General features: G+C 45.2%; 1 protein-coding gene across 2 annotated transcripts in view; it reads left to right on the forward strand.

Moving 5' to 3' along the window:
- Window positions 1-7,644: 7,644 nt before the first annotated feature.
- The window catches only part of PDCD4 (programmed cell death 4), a 48,520-nt gene continuing 38,697 nt past the window's right edge, over window positions 7,645-17,467 (forward strand). For both annotated transcript variants that reach the window (XR_010085679.1, XM_063434802.1), the window contains exons 1-2: window positions 7,645-7,790; window positions 14,862-14,964. Coding sequence is in view for 1 of the 2 variants with exons in the window: in XM_063434802.1 (XP_063290872.1) it covers window positions 14,922-14,964 (43 nt within the window). In the remaining variant the exon portion in view is untranslated. The remainder of the gene's footprint in view (window positions 7,791-14,861; window positions 14,965-17,467) is intronic.

Genomic DNA, 17,467 nt, shown 5'->3' on the forward strand with positions numbered 1-17,467 from the left:
TTTCAGTCCCGCCGGAAACCGGAACCTTAAATTAAAGTTCCTGTACCGCGGTGCGCGCTGTGAAGCCGGCCCACGCTTCAGGACAGGTAAGTAATTATGGGATATCGGCGTATAACACGCACCCACAATTTTTCCCCTCTTTTCAGGGGAAAAAAGTGCGTGTTATACGCCGATAAATACGGTACTTATATTAGTATTAAAATACACTTTGTATGACGTTACATATATATAATATGTATACTTATTATATATATATAATACATATAAATATATTATATATATAAATACGTTTAATTCATTTATTTATTTATTATTTTTTTAAATTCTTTATTTTGGTTGTGCACAGGATGAACAAACAGCCGGTTCGTGCCACAACAGCGACGTCCGGTATAATAGGTTAACATTGGTATAACATGTTGTGGTATATGATATACGGGCACATTTTTTTGTATTTACGTGACGTCTGGAACAGTAGTTTAGTTTAGTTTAATTTATTTTAAACATGTTTAATATTTTTTTTTTTTACACTTCCCACCAGCAGGGGGACTGTCTGACTTTTTACACAGTCCCCCTGCTGGCAGATCCACAGCCAGCTATAGTGGGCCATGTGATAGCTCTTTGAGAGCGATCACATGGCCCCCGGGGGCTTCTTTTGCCGGGGAGGGCTGCCTGGGCTGTGAGGCAGTCCTCCCGAAGCAGAGCGCCGGTAAGGTGAGTATACCAGGCGCTCCAGGGCTCAAAGCCGTTACGGCGTTCTTTGCCGCCACAACGGCTTTAAAGCCCAATTAAAGCAGGAAGGCATAGAACGCCGTAACGGCGTTAAGGGGTTAATAGTGTGCGATTATTTCACGCAAGTGTTAGGATAAAACTATGAGAATGTAAATAAATAAATAAAACTATGAAAATGTAGATTTAGTGGCTGTTACTGAGACATGGTATAATGAGAAAAATGACTGTGACCATAGGCGTGCGCAGCCTATTGCAGGTGTAGGCAACCTTTTGGCAGCACTGTGCCGATACAGGATTGTGATGTCCCGTAGCGTGCCGGTCCTATTTTTTTTTTTTTTAATCGAGGGGTGTATGCTGCCGTATTCCGCTTGTTTTATTTTTACTGTAATTGATTTGTATTGTTGTATTTGTGCGTATAAGCAAGGCCGTCTTTAATAGTGACTGGACCCTGGGCAAAGCATTTGCTTGGAACCCCCTGAACCCTGTCCCCCCTCCTCAGGCATGCCATCACGTCCTCCATCTCAACACAGTGGCGGACCTAAAGTAGAGAGGTGCAAGAATTTTTGGGGGTCTCCCTGTTGCACGGGTGATTAAAAGGTAGATCCCCATCTGTCGTGCAACTCCAGAAATGCATTGACAGCTGGGGCTCTACCATTTACCCATGTTTGCAGGTCTGTATTTAGCACTAAGCAGTTTTTGTGTGTTTGAATGTAAACAGGTGTTTGTATGGAATATGTTTGTATGTGGTGTTGGCGTGATTGCAAGCATGTATTTGTGTAGTGTTGGTTTTTGAATGCAGGGGTGTATTTACTACATATAATTTTGGTGTGTAACACAGACATGTGTTTGTACGTAGTGTTGAAATTTGAATGCAGGGGTGTATTTGTGTGTAGTGTTAGTGTGTGAATGCTGAGATGTATGCACATATACACACACACACACACAGATCTATACACACTGAAATGCGCACACACACAGACATCCTGACACACAGACACAGACATGCTGACATACAAACATATTGACACACACACAGATATACTGACACACAGACATGCTGACACACACACAGATATACTGACACACACAGATGACACACACACACTGACAGACATACTGACACAGACATACACTTTAAAACCCACCCTCCAGTTTCCTACCTTTCCTGCTGGTGGCTGAAGGTGTTGGGAGTTGGAGTCTAGAGCTCTCGGCCAGCCCCCCTCCAATCAGCCTACTCTTCTTTCCCGCGCGCTCCTCTCTTTGTGGGAGGAAATGATGCGCGGTCGTCACTTCTTCCCAGCCTGCTGCCGAAAAGCAAGGGGCCCGTTCGCGCTGTTAAAGCCCCTGCTGACAGAAGCCCACCGGGTGGTCCTTTCGCATGGGCAACGCGGTAGGCCTCCTTAGTGTGCGGATTACCGGCCAGAGGGTAAGAAATAGTTGAGGCCAGCAGGGCTCACGGTGCAGCTGGCCAGTTTGCCCCGCGTTAAAGACAGCCCTGCGTATACAAGCTATTATATTGTATATGTTCATGAGTAGTTTATGGTATTGTGTATGATACATATGAATGTGGGCTGTGTATGGGGGCTGCTTGTGGAATTGTGTATGTGTGTGGATGGATATGTCACAGTGTGTGTTTGGTAGTGTGTGGGGGCTGTTTGGGGTATTGCATGTGGGGTTGTGTGCATGTATATGGATTGTTAGTGGTGTTTCGTTTGTGCGGATTGTGTGCATGTTTGTGTGTGGGCTGTCCGTATTATTTGTATGAGGGGAGGGTTATTCTGCATTTCTGTGTATATCTAGCAGTGTGGGTGGCTTCCAGTGGGGACTAGGCCGGCCACGGGAATGTCAAGGATAGGAGCCGCAACAGCAACTGCGAGCTGCTCTACTACAGTGTGGATTCCTATTTAGAAGTGCTGGGAGGAAGTGATCTGAGATTATTTCCTCTACGTGCTGCAATGCATAAATTGAGGATTGTCCTTCACTACCTTTTCGGATTAGCAGATATCTGAAATTTTACTGGGACTCCTGATAGGTCAGAGCCTGTTTGGCTCTAGCAGCCTTGAGTGCCGTGCAAAGACACCTCGAGTGCCGTGCATGGCACTAGTGCCGTAGGTTGCCTACCCCTGGCCTATTGCATAAGGGTGTGCACCCTAAAGCACAAACACACACGCCGCGTATATATATATATATATATATATATATATATATATATATACACACACACACACATATACTGCTGTGTGTGTGTGTGTGTGTGTGTGAAGGTGCTGTGTGTGAGCGCCCTGTGTGTGTGAGGGTGTTGTGTATGTAAGGGTGCTGTTAGTGTGTTTATATGAGGGTGCTGTGTGTGGGTGCTGTGTGTGTAAGTGTGTGTGCGGGTGCTGTGTACTCCGTGTACTAGTGGCCAAAATAGAAAAAACAAAAAGCATTTAGTAATTTAAAAAAAAAAAAACAGAGTGAGGAAGACAGACAGATCTATAAGATTAGACAGAAAGAGGCAAAGCAAATTATAAGAGCCTCCAAAGCCAGTGGTGTATCTTGGTTTTGTGCTGCCCTAGGCAGGACAAAACGTAGACACCCCCCCCTGCGCGCGCGCCACCCCCCCCAACCCTTCCCCCCTGCCCCGCCTTCTAAATACACACACATTCACTGACAGATACGCATACACTAGCTAACAGACACACAGTCGGACACACACAGTCGGACACACACACACACTAACAAACACACACAGTCGGACACACACTAACAAACACACACAGTCGGACACACACACTAACAGACACACACAGTGAGACACACACACTAACAAACACACACAGTCGGACACACACACTAACAAACACACACAGTCGGACACACACACACTAACAGACACACACAGTGAGACACACACACTAACAAACACACACAGTCTGACACACACACTAACAAACACACACAGTCGGACACACACACACACTAACAGACACACACAGTGAGACACACACACTAACAAACACACACAGTCGGACACACACTTACAGACACACACACTAACAGACACACACACTAACAGACACACACTGTCGGACACACAGTCAGACACACACAGTCAGACACACACAGTCAGACACACTAACACACACAGTCACAGACACACACACACTAACACACACAGTCACAGACACACACACTAACAGACACACACTAACAGACACACACATACTAACACACACACACACACTAACAGACACACACACTAACAGACACACACACTCACTAACAGACACACACACTATCAGACACACACAGTCAGAGACACACACACACACACTCACATTAACACATTTTTTTTTTATTTACTCCCCCCCCCCCCTACCTTTGGGAATGCTGGGGGTGGGGGGGTTCTCCCATTCCCTGGTGGTCCAGTGGCTGCAGGACGGCACTGGCGGGCAGGCTGGGCGGCCGGCGAGGGAGCTCTTCCCCTGAGCTCTCTGCTCAGCTCCCTCGCGCGCCGCCCGCAGAGTGAGGCTGGGAGGCGGAGCCGGAATATGACGTCATATTCCGGCTCCCAGTCTCACTCTGCGGGCGGCGCGCGAGGGAGCTGAGCAGAGAGCTCAGGGGAAGAGCTCCCTCGCCGGCCGCCCAGCCTGCCCGCCCAGCAACCAGCCCAGCATGTCTGTTAGCCGCAAGGCTAACAAGACATTTGCCTTGGGCATTTGGAGGCGGCGTTTTTTGCCGCCCCCTGGAAAATGCCGCCCAAGGCAAATGCCTTGTTTGCCTCGCGGCTAATACGCCCCTGTCCAAAGCACACACAGAAGAGAGAATAGCACAGTCAGTAAAAAAAGGGGATAAACATTTTTTAGATACATAAATGAGAAAAGGAAAGTAAAACAATGGGTACAATGGGTATTAGTGCTGTGTGAGGAGGTGGTATTAGTGCTGTGTGGGGTATTTGCTGTGTGAGGAGGGTGGTATTAGTGCTGTGTGAGGAGGGGGTATTAGTGCTGTGTGGGGTATTTGCTGTGTGAGGAGGGGGTATTAGTGCTGTGTGAGGAGGGGGTATTAGTGCTGTGTGAGGAGGGGGGTATTAGTGCTGTGTGGGGTATTTGCTGTGTGAGGAGGGGGTATTAGTGCTGTGTGGGGTATTAATGCTGTGTGAGGAGGGGGGTATTAGTGCTGTGTGAGGAGGGGGGTGTTAGTGCTGTGCTGTGTGAGGAGGGGGTATTAGTGCTGTGTGGGGTATTTGCTGTGTGAGGAGGGGGTATTAGTGCTGTGTGGGGTATTTGCTGTGTGAGGAGGGGGTATTAGTGCTGTGTGGGGTATTTGCTGTGTGAGGAGGGGGTATTAGTGCTGTGTGGGGTATTTGCTGTGTAAGGAGGGGGTATTAGTGCTGTGTGGGGTATTTGCTGTGTGTGGAGGGGGTATTAGTACTGTGTGAGGAGGGGGTATTAGTACTGTGTGAGGAGGGGGTATTAGTGCTGTGTGAGGAGGGGGTATTAGTGCTGTGTGAGGAGGGGGTATTAGTACTGTGTGAGGAGGAGGTATTAGTGCTGTGTGAGGAGGAGGTATTAGTGCTGTGTGAGGAGGGGGTATTAGTGCTGTGTGAGGAGGGGGTATTAGTGCTGTGTGAGGAGGGGGTATTAGTGCTGTGTGAGGAGGGGGTATTAGTGCTGTGTGAGGAGGGGGATATTTGCTGTGTGAGGAGGGGGTATTAGTGTTTTGTGAGGAGGGGGTATTAGTGCTTTGTGAGGAGGGGGTACTAGTGCTGTGTGAGGAGGGGTATTAGGGCTGTGTGAGGAGGGGGTATTAGTGCTGTGTGAAGAGCGGTATTAGTGCTGTGTGAGGAGGGGGGTATTTGCTGTGTGAGGAGGGGGTATTAGTGCTGTGTGAGGAGGGGGTATTAGTGCTGTGTGAGGAGGGGTATTAGTGCTGTGTGAGGAGGGGGTATTAGTGCTGTGTGAGGAGGGGTATTAGTGCTGTGTGAGGAGGGGTATTAGTGCTGTGTGAGGAGCGGTATTAGTGCTGTGTGAGGAGGGGGTATTAGTGCTGTGTGAGGAGGGGTATTAGTGCTGTGTGAGGAGGGGTATTAGTGCTGTGTGAGGAGCGGTATTAGTGCTGTGTGAGGAGGGGGTATTAGTGCTGTGTGAGGAGGGGTATTAGTGCTGTGTGAGGAGGGGTATTAGTGCTGTGTGAGGAGGGGTATTAGTGCTGTGTGAGGAGGGGTATTAGTGCTGTGTGAGGAGGGGTATTAGTGCCGTGTGAGGAGGGGTATTAGTGCCGTGTGAGGAGGGGTATTAGTGCCGTGTGAGGAGGGGTATTAGTGCCGTGTGAGGAGCGCTATTAGTGCTGTGTGAGGAGGGGGTATTAGTGCTGTGTGAGGAGGGGGTATTAGTGCTGTGTGAGGAGGGGTATTAGTGCTGTGTGAGGAGCGGTATTAGTGCTGTGTGAGGAGCGGTATTAGTGCTGTGTGAGGAGCGGTATTAGTGCTGTGTGAGGAGCGGTATTAGTGCTGTGTGAGGAGGGGTATTAGTGCTGTGTGAGGAGGGGTATTAGTGCTGTGTGAGGAGGGGTATTAGTGCTGTGTGAGGAGGGGTATTAGTGCTGTGTGAGGAGCGGTATTAGTGCTGTGTGAGGAGGGGGTATTAGTGCTGTGTGAGGAGGGGTATTAGTGCTGTGTGAGGAGGGGTATTAGTGCTGTGTGAGGAGCGGTATTAGTGCTGTGTGAGGAGGGGGTATTAGTGCTGTGTGAGGAGGGGTATTAGTGCTGTGTGAGGAGGGGTATTAGTGCTGTGTGAGGAGGGGTATTAGTGCTGTGTGAGGAGGGGTATTAGTGCTGTGTGAGGAGCGGTATTAGTGCTGTGTGAGGAGCGGTATTAGTGCTGTGTGAGGAGGGGTATTAGTGCTGTGTGAGGAGGGGGTATTAGTGCTGTGTGAGGAGGGGGTATTAGTGCTGTGTGAGGAGGGGTATTAGTGCTGTGTGAGGAGGGGTATTAGTGCTGTGTGAGGAGCGGTATTAGTGCTGTGTGAGGAGGGGTATTAGTGCTGTGTGAGGAGGGGGTATTAGTGCTGTGTGAGGAGGGGTATTAGTGCTGTGTGAGGAGGGGTATTAGTGCTGTGTGAGGAGGGGTATTAGTGCTGTGTGAGGAGGGGTATTAGTGCTGTGTGAGGAGCGGTATTAGTGCTGTGTGAGGAGGGGTATTAGTGCTGTGTGAGGAGGGGTATTAGTGCTGTGTGAGGAGGGGGTATTAGTGCTGTGTGAGGAGGGGGTATTAGTGCTGTGTGAGGAGGGGTATTAGTGCTGTGTGAGGAGGGGGTATTAGTGCTGTGTGAGGAGCGGTATTAGTGTTGTGTGAGGAGGGGGTATTAGTGCTGTGTGAGGTATTTGCTGTGTGAGGAGGGGTATTAGTGCTGTGTGAGGAGGGGTATTAGTGCTGTGTGAGGAGCGGTATTAGTGTTGTGTGAGGAGGGGGTATTAGTGCTGTGTGAGGAGGGGGTATTAGTGCTGTGTGAGGTATTTGCTATGTGAGGATTTATATATGCATGTTGTGTATATATAACAGTTGCTTTAGATATGATACAGATTTTTTAGAATAATTCTGGCACTGGGTAGCCAACCTGCGGCGAGCTGAGGATAAGACTAGTAGCCACAAACCATGTGACAGGTGTCAGGTGTCAGGTGTGGTGACATAACATGGCCGCCCCTTGCCACTCTGCACCGCCCTGTGCAGTGACGTCACCTCACACGCTCTCCACCCCGCCTCCTTTCCCCTTAACCCGCCTCCTTTGCACTCTCTCGGAAATGCTAATGGTGAGTCCTCTCACACACCCGTCCCCTGCCGGCCAATCAGCGGCGGCCCCGCCCCGTGTCACGTGACGCTGTTACTGGGCAGACCTGCTGAGGGAGGTGACGAAAAAAACAGGATCAAAACAATAACAGAGAGAGCGAGCGCAGGGGCTTCTGGGGGACCGAGAGCCAGACAGCGAGCACGGTGGCAGCGGGGACATCACAGCGCCTGCTGCACAGCCTCCTGGGATATCACTGACAAGGGAGCTCGCCAGCCTGGGTGCTCATCCTGGTATAACTGCATAGATTATATATTATAGATATTACACAGTGTCAGGGGGCGTGTGAATTATTATATATTATACAGTGTTAGTTATTATATATTATACAGTGTTAGTTATTATATATTATATATATTTATTATACAGGGTCAGTTATTATATATATTTATTATACAGTGTTAGGGGGCGTGTCAGTTAATTTATTATACAGTGCCAGGAGGTATGTGAATTGTGAATTTTTATATTCGATGTTATACAGTGCCAATTATTATATTATATATTATACAGTGTCAGGAGGCGTGTCAGTTATTATATCCCATGTTATACAGTGCCACTTATTATATTCGATGTTATACAGTGCCAATTATTATATCCCATGTTATACAGTGTCTAGGGGGAGTGTCAGTTATTATATTGTATATTATACATTGTTAGTGTAAATTATTATATTCCATGTTACACAGTGTCAGGGGGCGTGTGAATTATTATATTATATATTAGACAGTGTCAGGAGGCGTGTCAGTTATTATATTATACAGTGTCAGGAGGCGTGTCAGTTATTATATGCCATGTTATATAGTGTCAGGGGGTGTGGGAATTATTATATTATATATTAGACAGTGTCAGGAGGCGTGTCAGTTATTATATTATACAGTGTCAGGAGGCGTGTCAGTTATTATATGCCATGTTATACAGTGTCAGGGGGCGTGTGAATTATTATATTATATATTAGACAGTGTCAGGAGGCGTGTCAGTTATTATATTATACAGTGTCAGTTATTATATGCCATATTATACAGTGTCAGGGGGCGTGTCAGTTATTATATGCCATATTATACAGTGTCAGGGGGCGTGTCAGTTATTATATCCCATGTTATACAGTGTCAGGAGGCGTCAGTTATTATATGCCATGTTATACAGTGTCAGGGGGTGTGGGAATTATTATATGCCATGTTATACAGTGCCAATTATTATATTCGATGTTATACAGTGCCAATTATTATATCCCATGTTATACAGTGTCTAGGGGGGCGTGTCAGTTATTATATTGTATATTATACATTGTTAGTGTAAATTATTATATCCCATGTTACACAGTGTCAGGGGGCGTGTGAATTATTATATTATATATTATACAGTGTCAAGAGGCGTGTCAGTTATTATATGCCATGTTATACAGTGTCAGGGGGCGTGTCAGTTATTATATCCCATGTTATATAGTGCCAATTATTATATTCGATGTTATACAGTGCCAATTATTATATCCCATGTTATACAGTGTCTAGGGGGCGTGTCAGTTATTATATTCCATGTTACACAGTGTCTAGGGGTTGTGTCAGTTATTATATTGTATATTATACATTGTTAGTGTAAATTATTATATTCCATGTTACACAGTTTCAGGGCGCGTGTGAATTATTATATTATATTTTATACAGTGTGAGGAGGCGTGTCAGTTATTATATTATACAGTGTCAGGAGGCGTGTCAGTTATTATATGCCATGTTATACAGTGTCAGGGGGTGTGGGAATTATTATATGCCATATTATACAGTGTCAGGGGGCGTGTCAGTTATTATATGCCATGTTATACAGTGTCAGGGGGCGTGTCAGTTATTATATGCCATGTTATACAGTGTCAGGGGCTGTGGGAATTATTATATGCCATGTTATACAGTGTCAGGGGGCGTGTCAGTTATTATATGCCATGTTATACAGTGTCAGGGGTGTGGGAATTATTATATGCCATGTTATACAGTGTCAGGGGGCGTGTCAGTTATTATATTGTATATTATACATTGTTAGTGTAAATTATTATATTCCATGTTACACAGTTTCAGGGCGCGTGTGAATTATTATATTATATATTATACAGTGTGAGGAGGCGTGTCAGTTATTATATTATACAGTGTCAGGAGTCGTGTCAGTTATTATATGCCATGTTATACAGTGTCAGGGGGTGTGGGAATTATTATATGCCATATTATACAGTGTCAGGGGGCGTGTCAGTTATTATATGCCATGTTATACAGTGTCAGGGGGCGTGTCAGTTATTATATGCTATAGTATACAGTGTCAGGGGGTGTGGGAATTATTATATGCCATGTTATACAGTGTCGGGGGCGTGTCAGTTATTATATGCCATGTTATACAGTGTCAGGGAGTGTGTCAGTTATTATATGCCATGTTATACAGTGTCAGGAGGCGTGTCAGTTATTATATGCCATGTTATACAGTGTCAGGGGGTGTGGGAATTATTATATGCCATATTATACAGTGTCAGGGGGCGTGTCAGTTATTATATGCCATGTTATACAGTGTCAGGGGGTGTGGGAATTATTATATGCCATGTTATACAGTGTCAGGGGGCGTGTCAGTTATTATATCCCATGTTATACAGTGTCAGGGGGTGTGGGAATTATTATATGCCATGTTATACAGTGTCAGGGGGTGTGTCAGTTATTATATCCCATGTTATACAGTGTCAGGGGGTGTGGGAATTATTATATGCCATGTTATACAGGGTCCAGGGGGCTTGTGAAATATTGTATTCCATGTTAGAGTGTCCAGGGGGCGTGTCCGTTATTATATTGTATATTATACATGTTATGTATATTGTACATTCTCGCCTAATTGTACAGCGCTGAGGAATGTGTTGGTGCTTTATAAATACCAGTAAAAAAATAAACGGTCAGGTGGGCCTGTAAATTGTTATATTACATGTTATACACTGCCAGGGGGCGTGCCCATGATTATATTCCATGTTCTACAGTGTCAGGGACTGTGTGAGTTTCTATATTTCATGTTGTTATACAGTGGCAGGGACTGTGTGAGTTTCTATATTCCATGTTGTTATACAGTGGCAGGGACTGTGTGAGTTTCTATATTCCATGTTCTACAGTGGCAGGGACTGTGTGAGTTTCTATATTCCATGTTGTTATACAGTGGCAGGGACTGTGTGAGTTTCTATATTCCATGTTGTTATACAGTGGCAGGGACTGTGTGAGTTTCTATATTCCATGTTCTACAGTGGCAGGGACTGTGTGAGTTTCTATATTCCATGTTGTTATACAGTGGCAGGGACTGTGTGAGTTTCTATATTCCATGTTGTTATACAGTGGCAGGGACTGTGTGAGTTTCTATATTCCATGTTGTTATACAGTGGCAGGGACTGTGTGAGTTTCTATATTCCATGTTCTACAGTGGCAGGGACTGTGTGAGTTTCTATATTCCATGTTGTTATACAGTGGCAGGGACTGTGTGAGTTTCTATATTCCATGTTGTTATACAGTGGCAGGGACTGTGTGAGTTTCTATATTCCATGTTCTACAGTGGCAGGGACTGTGTGAGTTTCTATATTCCATGTTGTTATACAGTGGCAGGGACTGTGTGAGTTTCTATATTCCATGTTGTTATACAGTGGCAGGGACTGTGTGAGTTTCTATATTCCATGTTGTTATACAGTGGCAGGGACTGTGTGAGTTTCTATATTCCATGTTGTTATACAGTGGCAGGGACTGTGTGAGTTTCTATATTCCATGTTGTTATACAGTGGCAGGGACTGTGTGAGTTTCTATATTCCATGTTGTTATACAGTGGCAGGGACTGTGTGAGTTTCTATATTCCATGTTGTTATACAGTGGCAGGGACTGTGTGAGTTTCTATATTCCATGTTGTTATACAGTGGCAGGGACTGTGTGAGTTTCTATATTCCATGTTGTTATACAGTGGCAGGGACTGTGTGAGTTTCTATATTCCATGTTGTTATACAGTGGCAGGGACTGTGTGAGTTTCTATATTCCATGTTGTTATACAGTGGCAGGGACTGTGTGAGTTTCTATATTCCATGTTGTTATACAGTGGCAGGGACTGTGTGAGTTTCTATATTCCATGTTGTTATACAGTGGCAGGGACTGTGTGAGTTTCTATATTCCATGTTGTTATACAGTGGCAGGGACTGTGTGAGTTTCTATATTCCATGTTGTTATACAGTGGCAGGGACTGTGTGAGTTTCTATATTCCATGTTGTTATACAGTGGCAGGGACTGTGTGAGTTTCTATATTCCATGTTGTTATACAGTGGCAGGGACTGTGTGAGTTTCTATATTCCATGTTGTTATACAGTGGCAGGGACTGTGTGAGTTTCTATATTCCATGTTGTTATACAGTGGCAGGGACTGTGTGAGTTTCTATATTCCATGTTGTTATACAGTGGCAGGGACTGTGTGAGTTTCTATATTCCATGTTGTTATACAGTGGCAGGGACTGTGTGAGTTTCTATATTCCATGTTGTTATACAGTGGCAGGGACTGTGTGAGTTTCTATATTCCATGTTGTTATACAGTGGCAGGGACTGTGTGAGTTTCTATATTCCATGTTGTTATACAGTGGCAGGGACTGTGTGAGTTTCTATATTCCATGTTGTTATACAGTGGCAGGGACTGTGTGAGTTTCTATATTCCATGTTGTTATACAGTGGCAGGGACTGTGTGAGTTTCTATATTCCATGTTGTTATACAGTGGCAGGGACTGTGTGAGTTGGTATATTTCATGCTATATAGTGGCATAGGCTGTGTAAATTGGTATATTCCATGTTATATAGTGGCATAGGCTGTGTGAGTTGGTATATTCCATGTTTGTGCCAGTATATTTTATTGTACGTGTTAAGAGATGTGTAGGTGTATTCCATGTTATACTGTATCACCTGGTAAGTATAAATTCAGTGTTGTGCATTCACCCTGACATTGCATGCTTGCATATACGAACTTGCCTTCACAGATATGAGTCATATTTGTATGGTTACTTACACACCTTAACGTTTATAGTGGGGGAAAAAGACATAGCAACATAATCGTAACCAGGCAGTGCAACACATAACTCATACGAATATAGAAAGCAGTGCTCATCTTATGGTGGCTTTGTGGCCACATTTGTTGCAGGTTTCTGTCTTGGGGGAGGAGGTAGTGATACATGTGTAAACATATCTCTTAATCTACATTTTCTGGGATTTTTCACCAGCACAATGTTTAGATTACCGGTAGTTTGATAATTTACTAAAGTTGAATTTGTAAATCACATAGTTTGTAGAGTGCAGATTCACTTTAAAAAATCTGTTTCGTCCTAAGTAGGTACAATGTCTCGTCTATTTCTCACACCCACCGCAACTTCTTTGCCCCTTGGTTGCATACACTGCAATGTCAATGCATATGTGCACACAGTACCTAAGAGAGGGATTACAATTTTAAATCATGCACAAAGTGTGTGTCTGCGTGCAAGTCTGTATGCATGTGGTTTTTTTTTTTACAGTGTGTTTATTAGTGTGTGTGTGTAGTAGCAGTTCGTATTGTAGAATTTAAAAAAATAAAAGCAATTAAAGGAGCTACTCTATTTTATCCCAATGCTGGGCATTCCCCTCACAAATTTAAAGGGACACGAATGTCCCCAAAACATTTTTAGCTTAATGAATCAGTTTTGGTGCATAGATCGTGCCCCTGCAATGTCATTGCTTCAGTTGCGTATAGTATCTTCTTAATAATCAGCCAAAAATTAAAGGGACACTATAGTCACCAGAACAACTACAGCTTATTGAATTTGTTCTGCTGAGTAGAATCATTACCTTCAGGCTTTTTGCTGTAAACACTGTCTTTTCAGAGAAAATGCAATGTTTACATTACAGCCTAGTGATAACTTCACTGGCCACTCCTCAGATAGCTGTTAGAGATCCTTCCTGGGTCAGTCTCAGCCAATCCTATGGGGAAGCATTGTGATTGGATCAGGCTACCACTTTTGATGATGTCAGCAGACTGCTTGTTTTTTCTGAGTCTAACAGCATGCAGAGTTACAGCTTCAGGCTTGAATACATTAAGATATCTATATTTAGGGGGGCATGAGGGGCTCAGGGTGGCTTGATGGTGGTTTTAACACTATAGGGTCAGGAATACATGTTTGTGTTCCTGACCCTATAGTGATCCTTCAAACAAAAACGAAAATGAGGAAGGGAATGGGATAATCTACTCCTATTCTTATTTAGTGACAACTCTTTAAATTTAAAGGACCACTCTAGTGCCAGGAAAACATACTCGTTTTCCTGGCACTAGAGTGCCCTGAGGGTGCCCCCACCCTCAGGGACCCCCTCCCGCCCGGCTCTGGAAAGGGGAAAGGGGTTAAAACTTACCTTTTTCCAGCGGTGGGCGGAGAGCTCTCCTCCACCGATCCTCCTCTTCTCCTCCCCGTCGTCTGAATGCGCACGCGCGGCAAGAGCTGTGCACGCATTCAGCCGGTCACATAGGAAAGCATTCATAATGCTTTCCTATGGACCCTTGCGTGCTCTCACTGTGATTTTCACAGTGAGAATCACGCAAGCGCCTCTAGCGGCTGTCAATGAGACAGCCACTAGAGGAAATAGGGGAAGGCTTAACCCATTCACAAACATAGCAGTTTCTCTGAAACTGCTATGTTTCTGAAAAAATGGGTTAACCCTAGAAGGACCTGGCACCCAGACCACTTCATTAAGCTGAAATGGTCTGGGTGCCTAGAGTGGTCCTTTAATGGCGTAGACTGCCTGCCATAGGGATCGATCTCAAAAGTCTTTGTAGTTATTTTGTAGTCTTTATACACTGTTTAACCCCTTAAGGACTGTGTCAAATGTACATGTTTTGATCAAAATAAAACATAAACAAAACTTGGAATTTGACTATATGTCTGTTCAACTGTAATTCACCACTTTCCTATTAAGTGCACCCACACTTATTATATATAATTTTATTAATGAGAAATAAGGCTTTTAATTTAACATAAAATATTTAGCTATAAAACATAATTTAATATGAATAAAATATAAAAAAAAAATGTGAGAAATTAAGAAAGGTTGTCTTTTTTTTTTTTTTTTTAGTTGTGCATGACATTTTCCTGGCACTTATAGTATCTCTTCAAATATATACTGTAAGACATAATTAGTATAGCTCATACAATGCTCTAGTGTTTTGATTTAAAACATTGGTTGATTTCATTATTAATGCTGATGAATGGTGTGCATTAGTTACTCAATCTTGTGACTTGTTATGGTTTGAATTTTGCTCTAGGTTATTCTGTTGACCCTAAAGTACAAAAGAAGTCATAATAAGACCTAGGATTAATTCACCATGGAAATAGAGGGTCCAAGTGAAGTCAATGCAAACATTGTAGGTAAGTGCATTTCTTACCCAATCATTGAAATACTGTTTGAGCACTGATTTACTGGGGTTAGATCCTTTGAGAGACATAGACACTTGAAATGCAGAATATTGCTTTTTTCCTTTATATGATGTACTTGCGATTCTCCTAGTGGCAGTATAAGTTGCATGCAGGTTTGTTTAACTTTTATATAAGGGAACCTATAGTCCCCAAAATAATCTTTATTTCATTTCTATAGGTTCCCTTATAGTAAGGTGATCACTGTCCACCTACATTTGCACAGCAAAATAAAAATTACTTACCTACTTTCCAACGCCGGGACCCCTCCGCTGCAGCCTCCAGCTCCGCCTCCGGTGTTGTCAGCATCCAAGCCGACATCATCTGTCATCTCCTCCATTCAATGGATTGCAGCTAGGCATGTTTGTCCAAATGCTGCGCTCCTCCAATCAAATGTTACTATCAGCAGCATTTGATTACAGGACCAAGTTTCACTCTGTACTGGAGGAGGATGCGCCTCTAGTGGCTATCAGGAAGACAACCACTAGAGGTGTATTTAACCCTGAAATGTCTATGAGGATTGTTTTCCACTGGTTTGTTTCTATTTACTTTAGTTGTTGCTTATGAGCCCTGGTTGAGGTGTAGAGAACAAGTCTATAACTTGGATTCGTTTATCTTTGTATTTCGGTGTTAAGTTTCAAATAGACAGTCAATGGACAGTCAAAGCACAAAAATCATCTTCATCGTTATAGAGTAATTTTGGGGCATAGGAGCTGCTCCTAGGAAAGCAGTGATGTTTCTGTGAACTGGCACAGTTTATATTTTGACATTACCATGCGTAGTAGTTGTTGTTTTGGAGTAACATGGATTTAGTTATTGAATCTATTTGATGTCTAATATCCACATGCAAACTATCCCGCCCCTGGACACTGCTTATCCAGTGCCATGCATTCAACATGTGTCCTCAATGCTTTGTGCAATTCAATGTGAGAAGCATCTGAATGGGAAAAGGTCTCTAGTCTCGATGACTTAACAGATAGACGGCTGGGCAGGTAAGTGTTTTTTTTTTTTTTTGTATTTTTTTAAATGTATTTTTAGCAATTTTAATTGTATTTTAAAAGGGCACCCAGAATTCCTTTCCTTCTCCCCCCCTTAACCCTTTTCCCCCCCTTAACCCTTCTCCCCCCTTAACCCTTCTCCCCCCTTAACCCTTCTCCCCCCTTAACCCTTCTCCCCCCCTTAACCCTTCTCCCCCCCTTAACCCTTCTCCCCCCCTTAACCCTTCTCCCCCCCTTAACCCTTCTCCCCCCCTTAACCCTTCTCCCCCCTTAACCCTTCTCCCCCCTTAACCCTTCTCCCCCTTAACCCTTCTCCCCCTTAACCCTTCTCCCCCTTAACCCTTCTCCCCCCCATAACCCTTCTCCCCCCTTAACCCTTCTCCCCCCTTAACCCTTCTCCCCCCCTTAACCCTTCTCCCCCCCTTAACCCTTCTCCCCCTTAACCCTTCTCCCCCCTTAACCCTTCTCCCCCCTTAACCCTTCTCCCCCCCTTAACCCTTCTCCCCCCTTAACCCTTCTCCCCCTTAACCCTTCTCCCCCCTTAACCCTTCTCCCCCCTTAACCCTTCTCCCCCCCTTAACCCTTCTCCCCCTTAACCCTTCTCCCCCTTAACCCTTCTCCCCCCTTAACCCTTCTCCCCCCTTAACCCTTCTCCCCCCTTAACCCTTCTCCCCCCTTAACCCTTCTCCCCCCCTTAACCCTTCTCCCCCCTTAACCCTTCTCCCCCCTTAACCCTTCTCCCCCCTTAACCCTTCTCCCCCCTTAACCCTTCTCCCCCTTAACCCTTCTCCCCCCCTTAACCCTTCTCCCCCCTTAACCCTTCTCCCCCCTTAACCCTTCTCCCCCCTTAACCCTTCTCCCCCCTTAACCCTTCTCCCCCCTTAACCCTTCTCCCCCCTTAACCCTTCTCCCCCCTTAACCCTTCTCCCCCCTTAACCCTTCTCCCCCTTAACCCTTCTCCCCCCTTAACCCTTCTCCCCCCTTAACCCTTCTCCCCCCTTAACCCTTCTCCCCCCTTAACCCTTCTCCCCCCCTTAACCCTTCTCCCCCCTTAACCCTTCTCCCCCCTTAACCCTTCTCCCCCCCTTAACCCTTCTCCCCCCCTTAACCCTTCTCCCCCCCTTAACCCTTCTCCCCCCCTTAACCCTTCTCCCCCCTTAACCCTTCTCCCCCCCTTAACCCTTCTCCCCCCCTTAACCCTTCTCCCCCCTTAACCCTTCTCCCCCCCTTAACCCTTCTCCCCCCCTTAACCCTTCTCCCCCCTTAACCCTTCTCCCCCCCTTTACCTTCTCCCCCCTCCCTTCTCCCCCCTTTTCCCTTCTCCCCCCCCTTTCCCTTCTCTCCCCCCCTTTCCCTTCTCTCCCCCCCCTTTCCCTTCTCTCCCCCCCTTTCCCTTCTCTCCCCCCCTTTTCCCCTTCTCTCCCCCCCTTTTCCCTTCTCTCCCTCCCTTTTCCCTTCTC

Source organism: Pelobates fuscus, chromosome 10, assembly GCF_036172605.1.
Source record: "Pelobates fuscus isolate aPelFus1 chromosome 10, aPelFus1.pri, whole genome shotgun sequence".
NCBI classification, from domain to species: domain Eukaryota; kingdom Metazoa; phylum Chordata; class Amphibia; order Anura; family Pelobatidae; genus Pelobates; species Pelobates fuscus.